This window comes from Calypte anna, chromosome 1, assembly GCF_003957555.1.
Source record: "Calypte anna isolate BGI_N300 chromosome 1, bCalAnn1_v1.p, whole genome shotgun sequence".
NCBI classification, from domain to species: domain Eukaryota; kingdom Metazoa; phylum Chordata; class Aves; order Apodiformes; family Trochilidae; genus Calypte; species Calypte anna.
The window spans coordinates 167,509,471-167,525,700 of NC_044244.1; the positions used below are offsets into that span (position 1 = coordinate 167,509,471).

General features: G+C 40.7%; 1 protein-coding gene across 3 annotated transcripts in view; it reads left to right on the forward strand.

Annotated features, from left to right (window-relative positions):
• The first annotated feature begins 1,768 nt into the window (after positions 1–1,768).
• Positions 1,769–16,230, forward strand: part of AKAP11 (A-kinase anchoring protein 11) — a 41,986-nt gene continuing 27,524 nt past the window's right edge. Inside the window, exons 1-3 of one of the 3 annotated variants that reach the window (XM_030447287.1) lie at positions 1,769–1,926; positions 7,743–7,844; positions 13,655–13,771. In XM_030447287.1, the coding sequence (XP_030303147.1) occupies positions 7,785–7,844; positions 13,655–13,771 (177 nt within the window). In that variant the 5' untranslated portion in view covers positions 1,769–1,926; positions 7,743–7,784. The remainder of the gene's footprint in view (positions 1,927–7,742; positions 7,845–13,654; positions 13,772–16,230) is intronic. The other 2 variants (XM_030447279.1, XM_030447273.1) reach the window with 2 other exon arrangements.

Consider the following 16,230-nt stretch of genomic DNA (forward strand, 5'->3'; position numbering starts at 1 on the left):
GGTTTGTGGGCTTTGTGACACAGATTGTTATGTTCTAGAGTAATTTAAAATATGGTTTGTCTATTTGTTGGCAAAACGAGTAAGTGAATCCTCTGACTTCTAAAGTACCTAAAACACAGCCCAGAAACTGCCTGTGACCAGGGACTGAACAGAAAAAAAAAGCCACAGCATAAGTCAAAACAGAAGCTAGGCAGAAGCACAATTGTCCAGAAAAGTAATGGGAGATCCAGGTGGAAAAATTTTTATATCCTTCTCACAGGGCTCAGGTGCCATCCAAGAGAAAAAAGCAACTTACAAGGATGTCAGGCTAGATTTTCTCTCTAGAAAGTGGGGAAAGCTAGACTTTGAAATCCCCCACTAGTTAAAAAGCTACAAGGCCAGCATCTTTTCATAGTTTTGTTTGTTTGTTTTGTCATCTTCTCTTCCCTAGCCCTTCCCCTAGCATGCACAGCTTTGGATTCTCATCGAATTCAGCTTTGGGAGCTCTTTATTTCCCGTATTCCCAAAGCCACTGCACCACATACCTTGTCTGCACCTATCATCACAATGGAATTCCAATTCTGTTGTTCCTTCTCCCGAGGCTCACTCTTGTATGCTGAGACTCAAATCTCTTCTATATTCTGGGATCCTCTTTTGGTGAAGGACAAGTCATTATCTGAAAGCATTAAAGAACCCATCACATACTGGTCAACCCACTTCCTCATTTGCATCCTACTTGTGTCTAAAGGAGCTGCTGCTGAATGGGAGTAATATTGGGAAGTAATAGAAGTCTGCTCTTTCTGTGCAAATAGCAAGAAATCCCAGGCTCCAAGAGCACTTACAATTAAATACACAGCCCTTTGTAACTCATAAGAATTTAAAAATCAGTTGCATGTTTGATGGGGTAAATGGCACACATTATGTACAAGGGACCAGAGGTTAAAAACGAGTAGAAAGTGAGAGAAGGCACAGGAATTTCAGAGAGGGTTTGCCAGTCACCTGTCTGTGCCTCATCTGACTAAAACCAAACTCTGTTCTCTAACTCATCTACCCTGCTGAGCCAGCCAGTCAGCTGGAAGGCAAACTTGACTTTCATGAGGCTTTCATGAGTAACCAGAAGGCAGCCCTCCAGTCCAGACTAGGCAGGAAGGACCCACCTCACAGACATATTTTCCCTCATAGCTGAGAGGCCGGAGCTTAGCACCCTACTTCCCGAGGGCTTTGCAACAATCCTCAGTGCCAAGCATAGAGAACACGAAGCCCCGCGCCTCGCCACGTATCCGCCGCAGAGCAGCATCCGACGGTGACTGTGCCGACAGGACTGGTGGCAGAGACCCGGCGGAAGGGGTGGAGGCGGTTGGGGGTGGCGGGGAGTTCCACCCGGCTTACGCCATCTCTAGGAAAGCGCCTTGGGGAGATGGGCTGGAACAAGCCAGGGGTCCGTCCCAGGGCCGGGCTGGGGCCGGCACCAGCCGGGACTTGCTCCTGTGAGGGGAGCACGAGCCGGTAACGGCCATAACGGCCACAACAGCCACCGACAGCGCACACCAACCTTCACACGAGCCCCGCCCAACAGCCCCGTTCTAAACCGCCCCCGCCCCCTTTCTCCGAGGCTCTTCCGGGACGGCCGCCAATGGGAACGCGGGTACAGACACCACGTGACTCCACATCTCCCCCTCCCACCTCCTCCCTCCCTCCCCGCTGCCGAAGGGGAGGGGATTGGTGGGAAGCGTCGCGAGAGCGGAGGCGCGCGCCAGTGGGCGGGGCGGAGCCGGGAGGGGGTGGGGTGGGGCGGGGCGGGGCGGGCGAGGGTCGCTGGGCTGAGCTGAGCTGAGCTGCGCCGCGGCGGTGACGGGGCCGGCGGCGGCGGTGGAGGGGCCGTGCGTGTGCTCCGCTGCTTTTGGCGGTGAAATGGCTGCGGCTGCCGGGTGCTGAGGAGTCAGTCAGGTACGGGGCGGCCGTTCTTGTCTACCCCTCCCACCAACCGGCCCCCTCCCCTCCCCCCCCCCGCCGCTGTCTTACTCGGGGGTAAGGGTCCCACCGCCACTGTCCCCGCGCCGGGCGGGGGTCAGCGCTGAGGCAGGGCGCGGCCTGTCAGGCGGGGAGGGCTCCCACAGGTGGCCCGCTCTCCGGGGGGCAGAGCATCCTCCGTCGCCCTTCCTCTCCCCGCTGCTGGCACCCTTCCCCAGCGCGCTCTGTGTGGCCTGGGGCAGCGCAGCTCCTCACGGGCCCTGCGGGTCTACCGCGGCGGCGGGCACCCCCCTGAGGGGAGGGCGCAGCCCCGCGGAACGCCCTTGTAGCACTGCGCGGAGAGGGGGACGTAGGGGGTGTGTGTGTGTGGGAGGAGTAGGGGCTGCGCTCTGCCTCCGAAAGCCGCAGAGCGAGGGTGGTGGGGCTCGCAGCATCCCTCCCTCCTCCCTTCCCAGAAAGCCCCTTGGGAGGCGCGGCGGCCTGCGCAGAGGGCCCGCCGGTGGAGCGGCCGGGTGGGAAGTGCGGTGACCCCCTGGTCTGGGAATGTCTGCGGTCTCGGCCGGAGACAGAGTAGTGCCTGTGTTGTTGTGGTTGATGCACCGGGGCACAGTGAGTTCGCGTTACCTCCTGCATTGGTTGGCTTGTGGTTGCTGCACATGGGTTAAATAAGTTCACCCCGTTCTCAGCATTTCGGTTTTTAAAAGTGTCTCCTCCCCCTCCTCCCCCATCTCCTCCTCCCGGTTCTTTTCCTCCCTGAAGGGAGGAGGCACAAGCATTGCTCTTTTGCATTCTTGGCTCCTTTGAGGGGTTTTCTTTATTACGACTTAAGGACCTTTCTCTGTTTTCCCCCGATAATATCCACTTGGGAAAAAAAAAAAAGGCTGTGAACTGCATATCCTGTTTTACAGTCTGCTTACTGAAGCCTTGATATATTACCAGAGTGAGATAGGGAGGAAAAAAGTTCTGTTGTATCTGGACAAGGTCAGTAACACTAAAATCAGTGATAACACAATGCACTTAATTTATTCATATTATACTTGGGAAGAGTCTTACTTTGCTTTGTATTTGCAGGATTACTTCAGAATTGAACAGTTAGCCTTAAGTGATATGTACTGCCTGTATTCAATTAATTATTGAGCATTAAGTGTTATTCAGTAATGCTGGTCCCATTTGTCAGGGGTATTTATGTTCTGTAGGCCAGGTGACTGTTTTGAGGCATAGTAATTGAATTATGCCATCTTGGTTGATGTCTCATAATTTCATATCTTTCAGGGTATATACTCTATTAATAAAGTATATACAATATGAAGTACAGTGGTAGAAAGTATTATTTATTGTGGAAAATAAGTAAAATAGATTTTCCCACTTTCTGGTGATCATTTGCTACAATTTAAAAAACAAAAAAACCCATCACCACCAAACCAAAAAGTTTGTCGGGTGCTTTCTGTTTTTTTCTAAGGGGAAATAAGGCTGCTTGAGGAAATGCTGCTTCTTTGGGAATAACAGTCCCCAACTTAATCAGTTTAGTTGTGTTATGTATGAAATACAAACCACAAACCATAAAATCTAGAGTAATGGGTATTTCTGTAATATTTTTTTTCCCTTAGATGTGTTTGGGAAACCAGACCTGAGACCAAGGGGAAGGTGGGCGTGATGATTTTTAGCAATGAACTAGGCAGAGGAAGGAGTCTTTTGAAACTGGTAAAGTTTGGTATTCATGTCGCACTCTATGTAACCAAAAAATGCAGTGTAAAATTATTAGAATCAAAAAAGAAGATCCTTACCTTCCATAACTGTCATTAATGCTGAAAAACACTGATGTATTTTACCAACATCCCCCCTCACACCCCCTACTCCCCATTTTTCTTAGTGTGGATGTGGTCAAGACAACTTGTCATTTTATAAATGGACTTTTGCAAGATTGCCAACAGTGAAAGTGATGAATCATTAGAAATGAGAAATAGAGAAGGATCCATTAGACTATTCTGCCTACTTGTCTGTGTAGGCTTGTTTGATTTGGTTTTCAATTATAATTGTTTTGCTAAGGTTACAATGGAATGCATATTGTTTTTAAGATATTTTTAATTCCATATTTCATAGAATCATAGAATCATAGAATCGGATGGGTTGGAAGGGACCTCAGAGATCATCAAGTCCAACCCTTGATCCACTACCACTGCAGTTACCAGAATATGGCACTGAGTGCCACATCCAGTCTCTTTTTAAATATCTCCAGGGATGGAGAATCCACTACTTCCCTGGGCAGCCCATTCCAATGTCTGATCACCCTCTCTGTAAAGAATTTCTTCCTAATATCCAACCTAAACCTCCCCTGGCACAACTTAAGACCGTGCCCTCTTGTCTTGCTGAGAGTTGCCTGGGAAAAGAGACCAACCCCCCCCCTGGCTCCAACCTCCTTTCAGGGAGTTGTAGAGAGTGATGAGGTCTCCCCTGAGCCTCCTCTTCTCCAGGCTGAACACCCCCAGCTCCCTCAGCCTCTCCTCATAGGATCTGTGCTGGAGTCCCTTCACCAGCCTGGTTGCCCTCCTTTGGACCTGCTCCAGCACTTCAATCTCCTTCCTAAACTGAGGGGCCCAGACCTGAACACAGTACTTGAGGTGTGGCCTCACCAGTGCTGAGTACAGGGGCATTTGTAATGAAACTTTCAGAGCTCAGTAGTTGATTAAACCTGTCTTTTGCTAATCATCAGCAAAGTTCTTTTCACTGCTTCAGGTCATTGTGTTGAAGGCAAAATAAGTACTTTTGTTTAAAAAAAAAAAAAAAGAAATTACTCCTTTTCTTTTTTTCTTTTTTTTTGTCAACAGTGCCACGCGATAATAACATACTACATATCATTCACATGTATTGTCTCTGTGGTTCAATTTCCTCATGTCTGTGTTTTTAACACAGAGATACATATGTACAGGTATTCCTGTACAGCTGTTTAAGACATTTAGTCAGAACATTTGCATTTAACAGACAAAAGGTAGTGTTTGTCTGTGCACACTGACTTTTGATAAACTTAAGCACAAGATAAATTTATACAAAGTGATGAAATCCATGGCAAAATTCCTATTGGATTCCGTTAAGCTGATTTCAGTGTTTAGTTTTGCTCCTTAAATACATTGGAACAAGATTGTAAAAGCTAACTAAATGCTTCATATGTGGTCAGAGGAGGAAGGTGTTTCTCAATAAATCACTGGGAAAATAGATGTAACGTGAATCCAGCTTGCTAGAAGGGTAGAGAGAGTTAAACTTGGTGTGTATATTTATCAGCTATTTACATGATCGATTTTATCTTTTTTTGTGTGTGTGTGTCAACTGCTAGTTAGCAACAGGAAGGTACTGTTCCTCTTACAGTTGATACTTCTCCTGTTTGTTGCCTTTTTAAAATTTTTTTTTTTAGTTTTTAGAAGGAAGAAATGAAATTTAATAGTCAAATGCAATATCAAAAAGTAAAAATAATTTTCAATGGTAGGTTTTATTTTCATGAGAAACAAGTTATTTCAAGCTGTTTTCTTTGTCAGTGCTTTCACTTCCTTTCCAGTTAATTGGAAGGTTTCCATAGTTCTCAGATGATTGGACCACTGTTGTTTTGAAAGAGGGTGACAATTTTATATATTCAAAAGAACACGTTCAGATTTTGCTGCATTGTTGGATAACTGAATCCCTTCAGATGTATCTGAAGTGGATGATGGTGAGTTGAGATGCTGTAGGTGCTGGAGAGAGGCTGTAGAAGAACAGGATGAAGACAAAACATAATGTCTATGGTGTTCTGTTGATAAGCCAGTACAGACCCTGTCCAGCATCTTTCAGAGTCTTTGTGCTGTGATTTACAAGGCTGTTGGTTTCATGAGGTAGGTTATCTTACAGGTGGCTCTATGTGGATACTTGGGTCTCCAGAGTTTACTGTTTGATGCTACAGAAAAATACTTAACCTAATCCCTGCAGGCAGTGTAACTGTAGAGTACTCTACCTGAGTAAATACTGTGGGACCCAACACTATTATAAAAACATCTCCATGCTGTTGCTGTGCCAGGGTTTTGCTGCAAGGGGTGATCAGTCAAAAAATGTAGAGCTCAAGTGGTTGACTTGACCCTAGGTGAGAAACCAGCTTTTCCCATAGGTGACTCTTCTTAGGACAAGGATGTATCTAGGAATATTGCCCTGATCTGGTTAGATTAACAGAGTGGATTAGCCATTTCAGATATTGCAGTAGGGACCAGTGAAGCATGTTTCTTTTTCTTGCTTGATATTGTTTCTTTCTTTTATTTTTTTTTTTAACACATGAATCTTAACAGAAGTATTGTTGTGTTTTTTAATCTTTCATTCACAGAAGCTTACTGTTCAGTTTTTAATTTGTGTTTATTCTAATGATATATAAAATCTAATATTCTAATGATACATAATATCTAATATGTACCTATCTGCTTTATATCCTTGCCTTAGTTTCCCAAACCTTGGACATCCAGTTAATGAGAGATGCTGTGCTCCAGAAATCAAGATGTTGCAATTTATTTACTTGAGTGTAACTTTTTTCCTAAGATTCTATCAAATTCATCTGTTTGAAGGAAAGCAGAAATCAAGGTGGAATATGAATAGATGTACTAAACAGTCTCTTACCATGGCATTCTTGAGGAGGGAAGATGAATAATGCAGTTACTTGATGCTCCTGCTCTTCTTAATATTTAAATTACGTATATTGGAGAACAAACCCTCAGTAAGATTTCTTCCCCATATAAAGGTTAAATATGTGCCTGAGATGAGACTGAGGAAACCAAGCCAGTCAATTGTGTGAAGGAGACCTCTGCTCTGGTGCCTTGTGTTTATTTTTTACTTTACTGTCTTTTACATGTATCTGCTCTTTACCTTGCTTGTTTTGAATGGTTTGGGAGGTATTTTAGGTTTTTTTCCCATGGCTGAACTGTGTGACCATGGGAAGGAAAGGATGTATGTATTAAAACTTGCAGAGGACTTAAAATCCCAGCACATCCTTTCTGTCTTTATTAGCACACTATACTTATTGCCTGTTTTGGCAGATGTAGAGGTGAATGAAACAAGCAAGATTATTTTTGTTTATGCAGACTAAACAGGGTAAGTTGAAAAACTTGTTTTAATTGCTACACTTTTTTTTTTTGTTGTTGTTCCTGTTGTTAGAATTAGACTTGAGCTCTCTAAGGGTACTTGACTCGAGCAGAAACTCTTCTGACCAACTTTGGTGAAGTAAAGAGTGCTGGTAAATGCATCATTGGTCCCCTGTGTTTTGCCAGCAGAGACAGAACTGCCCGGAGCTGTGCCAGAGAAGGAGACTGTTGATACATGTTAACCTAAGCAGGAGTCACATGTGTTTGTCTGTAGTGCTTGCGGTTGACAGAAATAAATAGGCTGGTTGGTTGAGTGCCTAAGCACTGTATTTTCCTCTTGACACTGTTAAAGAGTAGTTGCAGTGTGTTGTATGCTACAGGAATCTTTTGATATACTTCCCCGGAGTATCAGCAATAGTGAAACAATGTCTTCTTAACATTCCCCTGCCCATTCAAAGCAGCCTTGAAACCTAGGTAAAGAAAAATTGGGACACTAAGGTGCGTTTCATACTTTGTGCAGCATTTTAAAAATTAAGGCAGAACTTTTTCAAAGGCAGCAATCAGTATGGATGGCTTACTGTTTTATCTTTTTGGGTTTAAAATGCTTTTTAAACTGTTTTTATTGCTTCTTGTTTTGTCTACTTGCATTTTCAAGCTGTATACAAATAAATGGGAAACAAAATAATCAAGTATGAATGTTTTTCCTAGGTATTTCTGAGCTGACTTCTTTCATCAAATAAAATTGGTAAAATGGATAAGTACGCCAGGACTCAAGGCAACCGAATGAAACCAAGAATATCTGTGAAAAAGGTAATTATCTCTATTTAAAAAACCCCAGCATTTCAGAGCTTTTCAATCAGAACAGTCTGATAATGAACCAAGGGAAATGGTAGGTTTGGTTGGGGTGTTTGTTGTTTTCATTCTTTATATGTTTTAATATTGGTTGTCTAACATTGTAAGGAGGCAAAGAAATTGTCTTTGCTTTATGTTGTGGCATATTTAGCATAGTTGAATTGGGATACAGAATAATTTTTAAGGATGTCCTTCATGTCCTTCTTATATTGAGTTCCTCCAGAACTGGGCACAGTACTCCAGGTGGGGTGAGCAGAGTAAAGGGGGAGACTTGCCTCCCTTGACCTGCTGTCAGTTCCACTGTCCATGTTGCTGATGGAGATGTTACATAGCACTGGTCCCAGTGCCAATCATGATCTTACATTTCTTCTCAACCTTACCACTCACTAGAGGAGATAACAATTTTTAAGATACAGAAGCTGTTAACTTTCTAAAGTGAGATGATGTGGTCTTTTTTGGAAGCTGAATTTTGCAGTCTGATAATGAACCAAGGGAAATGGTAGGTTTGGTTGGGGTATTTGTTGTTTTCATTCTTTATATGTTTTAACATTGGTTGTCTAACATTGTAAGGAGGCAAAGAAACTGTCTTTGCTTTATGTTGTGGCATACTTAGCATAATTGAATTGGGATACAGAATAATTTTTAAAGATTACTTACTTTTTACCTCTTGTCTTTGCCTTTTGTGTTAAGGTAATATGGCGTATTTATTTGCTAAAATTTCCCTTGTTTATTGGAGTATAGCTTTCATTTTGAGCACAGATTTTCAAGTTGGTATCTCAGAAATTAAAATACAAGTACACTGAAAACTGTTCTGTGAAGTTTGTGTTATGAGTTACTGTAAGAGCTTTATCTTTAGATCTTGTTTTCTTGACTGGCTTGTCCTTGTGCCCATATAAACTTCTAGGGAGTACTTTGCAAAATAGTATGTCTAGCACTTAGGAAAGATATCATTGAGGGTTTTCTAACAGAATTTATTTATTTATTTATTTATTTATCAAAGTTTAGCCACTTTATCTTGGAGAACATAAATATTCTTCCTTCAAATTTTCTTGCAACTTTGCTACAAGCCTTTACTGAAATGAAAATTGCAATTTATTCTGAACAAACTTATTACCCAATCATAATCATTGAATACAGATGAGTATTTTTCTAGGTCTTTCTTCATTACTAATAAATTCTTTACTTAAAAGTGTGTGCAGTGCTTAAGAGGAGAGCAAGGAAATGTCTTGTCACATGAAAATTACATTATTTTATTCCATAAGCAGATTTTCTGGTTTTAAGGAAGCAGAATCTGTGGTATAGGTCCTGTAGAAATTGCTTGAAGGCAAAGGTAAGTATTATGGGACTACCAAGCAGTTAATCAGTTGTTCCAGGTCTTGATATGAATGTTAATTGCCATTCATAACAAGTTTGTAATTATGGATGATGTTCTTTCACTTAAGGCATACAGTATAAAACCTTTTATTTTGTGTGTTTATGAGACATCTCCAGCTGCAATCAAGTTCAAGTACAGTTGAGTCATTCTGCATTCTGAACCTGAACATGAAGTGGATTGTGGAGGATGTTTTTAGTCTGCCTCTTTTTTTTTTTTTTTTTTTTCCTCTTAAATTTAAAAACCAAACATAACAATGACTTCCCCTAGATTTTTAGACTTTTGGGTCACAGAAATGTCTTTCTAATACTAACAATGGCTGGTGATTCCTTACCTATTTTAGTGATTGCCTAACATACTAGGTCTGTGATTTGCTCTGTTAATTGCCATCAGGCATGCTGGACTGTGTGCTTTTAGGAGGAACATGATTTCCGCCATTCTTAGGTGTCTCAGCATTCTACAACCAGACTCCAACTTTTTGATCTGTAGCTGCCTCCTCTGTGTTTCTCCCTGAGGAGAGGCAGCTTCTGGTGTGGAACTTTAATTCTTTCTCACAGAACCAGGCAGTAGGATGGCTGGAATCACACTATGTTTCATCTTCTGTTGCTTCACAGATTGCTGTCTGATTCATGTCCTCTTTGTAATACTTAACAGAGGATGTTGCAGTAGCTATTAAGACATCAGTGCATGGTTGTGGTATGCACATTTAAAGCCTAAGTTTCCATTCTTACAAAAACACTTCAGAATATTCAGTCCATTTAAATCTTGCAGCATGTGAAATCAGTAAGAGCTATTTTGTTACTTAAAAGCAAAGTAAACATTACTATCTAGAACTGGATATGATTTCACTACAGATCTGGCCACTTACAGATTTGTGGGTTGTTTGAAATGTTAGAGAGCAGTTGTTTCAAATGGTTAAGAGACTGGTCAGTATAGAATTTCTTCCAGTGTTCCATGGAAGTTCAATAAATGACTTCTTGATTTGCTGGCAACAAAGGGGACAATGCTAAACTTTGAGCTAGGGGCACGTCAGGGATTCTTGTTGTTCAGGTCTGTCTTACTCTGTGCATGTTTGAAGGTGTTTGTGTTTTTCCCCTAGTATGACTTAGTAAGTTCAAAATTTGTGCTCATGATTGAGGTCACATTTCTTGCAAGACATGTGACTTATGAATTTCTGTGAAGAATTAGTACAGTGGCCTACTAAGTAGAGCCTTTTAGATTGCTTGGGTTTTTTTGCCTGTGTGCCAATGTATATTGAAAGTAGCTGTAATATTTATAAAAACAAATTACATTCCTTTGTAGAAGATGGCCTCTTGTCCTTAACTAAACCGACCTGATAGTCTTGGGAACTTGCTTGTTTTCAGTTTCTGATGTTGTTTTCTCTCTCCTAGATTGGAGCTGTGAAAGAAATGTGGTTTCATTGTCTGTTGGATAGGAGGGTATATGTAAAACTGTTCAGTCCCTTGCTGTCACAAGCACAATTTTTTAGGAATATGAAAAATTATTAAATATAGTCTTAAAATGAATGAAAATTTAAAAACCAAACCTACTGCTCTTAAGTAATTTTAAATGACTCTTCTGTAATATCTAAGAAATGTAGGAATTCCAGGTTGAAGCTATACACAGCAAATTTATACCTGTTTATTCATTAATATGATTATTATTCAGCTTAATATCTTTTTCTTTCGCAGATGTTCACCCTTGTGATATTTTTACAGCTTGTGATCTGCTCTCTGTTAGCCTTGGGTTTTGGAAACTTTTTAAACTAAGGTTTTAGTCTGCTTTTGTATGAAAGCCTCTGCATCCCAGTGATTATCCTTCATAGTCCTACTTTCTGTGCTTGTTGTGAGTTAATCTTCTTTTTACATGTGGATGATACCGTGTGTGCAATTACACTGGATGTCCTTCTCAGTGACTCAGATGGTGTCAATTCTTTCACAGAAGGATGCTTACTCGGGTCATCTGAGCTGTTTTCAGTGCTGTATCTGACTAACCATTCATTGCTGTGCCATGATTAAGAAGTCAGCTCAGGTCTTTTATTTCCCAGCTTGTGAATTCACAGTTCTATTTCAAAGCTTGCTTTTAGGTTCTAAGGACATAGCTTCACTTCATACAATTGCATTTCAGGTTCTTCCCAGATGCTATACTATTATTCCTCTTTAACTGCTGAGACCTGCTTACTTTGACTTATCATCAAGTTTCATCTACATATTTACTTCCCTCCTCCCACTGAATTTAATAAAGATGTTGAAAATTGAATTCAGTCACAAGATACATTTTTAGGAACTTGGTTACTGACCTACATCTACTGTATCTTCAAAAGAGCCCTTTGCTATCTCCATTTGGGCAAATTGTTCTTTTCCAGAAACAGTTCTCTTAGTAAACTTTTTTTAACTTTACATGTCAGTGTAAATAATCTATGGAAATCCTGATAGACAAGATCTTTTCTCTTTGTATGTGTTGTGTCTGTTAATTTCACTTTCTTTATTTTGCTTTTGTCTATTTATTCTAGAAGTGCATTTCTGATTTTCTATCACTATGAGAAGAAACATGGTGACAGTGGCCATACTGCAACAATTGAGATTCTATTATTATATTATTATACTAAATGCCATTTTTTCTACAGGGAAAAAAACCCCAATTAATTTTCTTGAAGCTTAAATCTTAATATGTAAGGTCAATTTTTACCACAAAGGGTTTGGTTTTGCTGTGGGAGTATCAGGAAACTCAAAACATTCTTTGACTAGATTTGGCAATCAAGCACTTCTACTATTTTACTATGTATTTTGCATACTTTCTATGATTCTATTGTTTAAGGAGGTGTGCAAATTTGAAATAACTTTAAATAAGTTGGACACTCTGACTTCTTACTTTATTTTTAACAGAGCAATCACTTAGGGAATAAATAACCATAATAATAATTTATAGCCCTATCATGGAATCATAGAATGGTTTGGACTAGAAGGGGCCTTAAAGATCATCAAGTTCCATCTGGTTCCATGGTCAGGGACACCTCCCACTAGACCCAGTTGCTCAAAGCCCCATCCAGCCTGGCCTTGAACTCTTTCAAGGAGGGGGCAGCCACAGCTCTTCCGGTCAACCTAGCCAGTGTCTCACCACCCTTTTAGTGAGGGATTTCTTCCTAAAGTCTATACTAAATCTACCCTCTTCCAGTTTGAAGCCATTACCCCATGTCCTGTCACTACATTTCTATGCAAAAAGCCCCTCCCCAGCTCAGCTTTCCTGTAGGCCCCCTTCAGGATCTGGAAGCTTGCAATAAGGTTTCCCCAGAGCCTTGTCTTCTCCAGGCTGAGCAACCCCAACTCTTTCAGCTTTTCTTTATAGGAGAGGTGCTCCAGTCTTCTGTTCATCTTCATGGCCCTCTTCTGGACTTGCTCCAAGTTTCATGTCCTTCTTATATTGAGTTCCTCCAGAACTGGGCACAGTACTCCAGGTGGGGTGAGCAGAGTAAAGGGGGAGACTTGCCTCCCTTGACCTGCTGTCAGTTCCACTGTCCACGTTGCTGATGGAGATGTTAAATAGCACTGGTCCCAGTGCCAATCGTGATCTTACTTTTCTTCTTAACCTTACCACTTGCTAGAGGAGATAACAATTTTTAAGATACAAAAGCTGTTAACTTTCTAAAGTGAGATGATGTGGTCTTTTTTGCAAGCTGAATGAACAAGATTTTTTGGTTTGGTTTGGTTTGCTTCTGTCTACTTGCATTGTTTGACTTCAGACATGAGCAGTAATTCTTTTGCTCACTTTGTCACACTGGGAGAAAGATTCTAAAGATTTAGACATCTGTTGCTTGCATGTCACCAGAAGGATAACTGTAACAGATGTTGCAGCAAGTATTTACATGGGATTGTTACAGTTGTTTCATATTCCTCAAGGAATGGGAAAAGAGAATGCCTGTGGATTTTCTTGGGGTTTTGTTTGTTTGTTTGCTTTCTTCCACACTGACTTTTGAAGCCACCTCCATTACTTTTTTGGGCCAACTTTGCTTTTAATTCTTTTTAAAGGAAAGCTCATGGAAAAGTTCTGTCTACAGGCTTTGATGCAAGGAATAGATGGGGCTTGGATTTCTTCATGGATTCATCTATTTCTTTTTTTCCAAGTATCCTCACTTTATTTTTTTTTTTAATGCAGAATGGTCAACTTCTCTTGGAATAAAAACATTGCTTGAATATTTCCTCTTTCAGTTCCATGTCCTGAAGTAAATTTACACTTCAGACTTGTTGATCATTGAAAGTTATTTCAAATACTACTTAAGAGTAGAGAAACCTGTGAGGACATGGGTAGATGGTTGGATGGATTCTGTATCCAGGACTGAAAATGTTTGGTTTTTTTTTTTTTTTTTTTTTTGTCTTACATTTTTTTCATTGTTTTTCAGAATTTTGGTGAAGGTGTACTGCACTGTATGAAGTCACTGCTACACAGCAGGAAAGAATTATGCAGTGTATCAGCAGAGGAATATCTGAATCGGGAAGAACAAGATAACTTTATTGAGGTTTGGCATAACCTAATAATTTATATATATATATATATATGGGTTTTTTTGTAGCTATGATAGAAAATCATTAACTCAGAACAGTATGGGAAGTTGCAGTATAGTAAATGTGAACAATGCTACAAGTTACTGGGCTTAAAACCTGTACCCCCTAGTGTCATTCTTGAATTAAGTCAGTGTAGAAATGTCAGATCTCTTTTCAATACAAGATTCCATTTCTCTCCTTTGTAGGATCTGTGAAACTAAAATATGTAGATAAAAGATTTTAGTAAGAATTCTACAACTGTGTGTGCTATAGTGGTGAGCACTCCTGTTACTGAGATTGTAGGGATGGTATACTAAAAAAATAGCAGAACATTTTGATCCAGATCTGAAGATAGAACTTTAAAGTGATAGCTCTTGTTTGTCCTGTACTCAGCACTGAAAGTTGAAGGCTCAGCATTTCAGGTCTAGACTTCTTTTACATTAATACAGGTGGGCCAAAAGCTGGACAAGCTGGAGAGAAGTAGACCTGGACAGAATGCAGGACATCTAGGTAAATGTCAAGCTGTGAGGAAGAATGACTGTAGCTGTTTGAGTGACAAGGCTAACAACAGCTTCTCAAGAGGGAAAAGGAAAAAGTAAGAAGCAATGTGTACAATGTATTTCATATTAAGTGTCTTAGAAGACTGCTCAGTAGCAGTTGACAAGCCTGGCAAGGAGAGGATGATCTAAACTGTCCTGGGAGGGTAGCTGAGATTAGGAGAAATTAAGATTCAGGAAGTGGTTAGGGTAAGGGTACCCTACCCTACCCTGACAATTAGGTAAGGAATAACAGTAAGAAGGGAAGAGGCATGTGATTTTACCAGCAGATTATTTGGGGTAGCCTGGGTAACACCAAAGTTTTTGGGACTGGTTGGTGGTGAGTTTGTGGCTGTATGAAACTTCTGTGGAGGAGGCAAGAAGCTGATTTTGTGAAAGATGATGAATTGTGGTAGATTAGAGGTAAGGAAGCAAAGAAGCATGGGCAAGACCTTGTCTGTTTGTGCCTTTTTAGACAGACCACACTCTAGAATCTCTGAAAACCCTGAAACATTGCCCCCCCTATCCCATTCCCCCTCTGCTTTTCTTTTTAAATCTGGTAGCAAAACCTGGCAAATAGCTGGCAAAGTGTTTTATATCCTTGTAATAATGGTCCCTATGAAGATAGATAGCTGACTATATTTAGTTACCTTATTAGCTCAAGCAATTAAGAGCCCTCTGGTAGAATGTAAGAGGGTCAATATTGTGTCACAGAACAGGTATTTTTTTCCTATGAAAATGTAAGGAAAGACACAGATAATTACTCAGGCTCAGGAAAGCCATAATTTAGGTTTTCCTGTACCTGTGAGTTATGATAACCTTCAAATCCAGTGTCTCATACCCTACTTTAAGTTTAAAGAAGAGACTTGTGTTACTGTCTGTTGGCCTTTGTATTTCACTTATCTTCTTCCCAACAACATTTGTACTGGTGTACACACTATAGACATATTCATGGTAATAAAGGTGATTATTTTTCTGTGGAAACTGCAGTTTGGACACAATAAAGAAATCCAAATTAGTGTTGTTATTGAGACAAAACCAGGTAGACTCAGCAGGGATGTGATATCTTTGACAGCAGTCTGCTGGCCTGTCAGTGTACACAGGGACTGGTTTGCCTTCATTTTTGTGAAGCTATAACTCCTACATACTGCCCTGTCTTGCACACTGAGTTATCCCTGTGGGATATCTTGAGGAAGAGGAAAATATATCTAAGAAAACAAGAGCAAACATCCAGGAAAAAAAAACCACAACCCAACCCAAAAAATCCTAACATAACAAACTACCAAAAAAACCCCCAACAGCCACACTAAAGCCTCCCAAAATGTTCTTCAGAAAACTATTTTTTTTCCTAAGTCCTTGAAATTGTTTGCTGGCTTGCTTCTTGTTTGGAGGTGTTCAGTTGATATTATAGGTACTGTATGGATAAGAAGATATAGAAGTTCAAAAGTGTCTTGCAGATGCTGTTGAAGAAAAAAGTAGGAATTCAAGGCTATGTTGTTCAAGAAGGATCGTTTTGTAGTTAACCCAGTGAATACAGTGCTGGGGACCTGTAATTTGCCTGGAGCTATTTGGAATGCTACAGGGAAACATTGTTTTACTTCTGATGTTATCATAAGTGAAATAAGGGTAAATGGATGTAAACAGGAAAGTCTTTCTGAGTGCACAGGAGCTTCCCAGCATGAGACCCCCTGAAATAAACAAGTCAGAGTTTTTCAAGTTTTAGTATTTACTGCAGTCAAAAAGAAAGATTGGGTTGGCTTGTGGTTTGTTTTGGGTTTTTTGTTTTGTCACACAGTGAAATAACATATTCAGAACTCAAATACAGATCAAAACAGAGATGTTTGTTAGCCATTTCTTTTTCCATTTCACAGGGAAAGTGGAAGTCCAAACATCAGTGG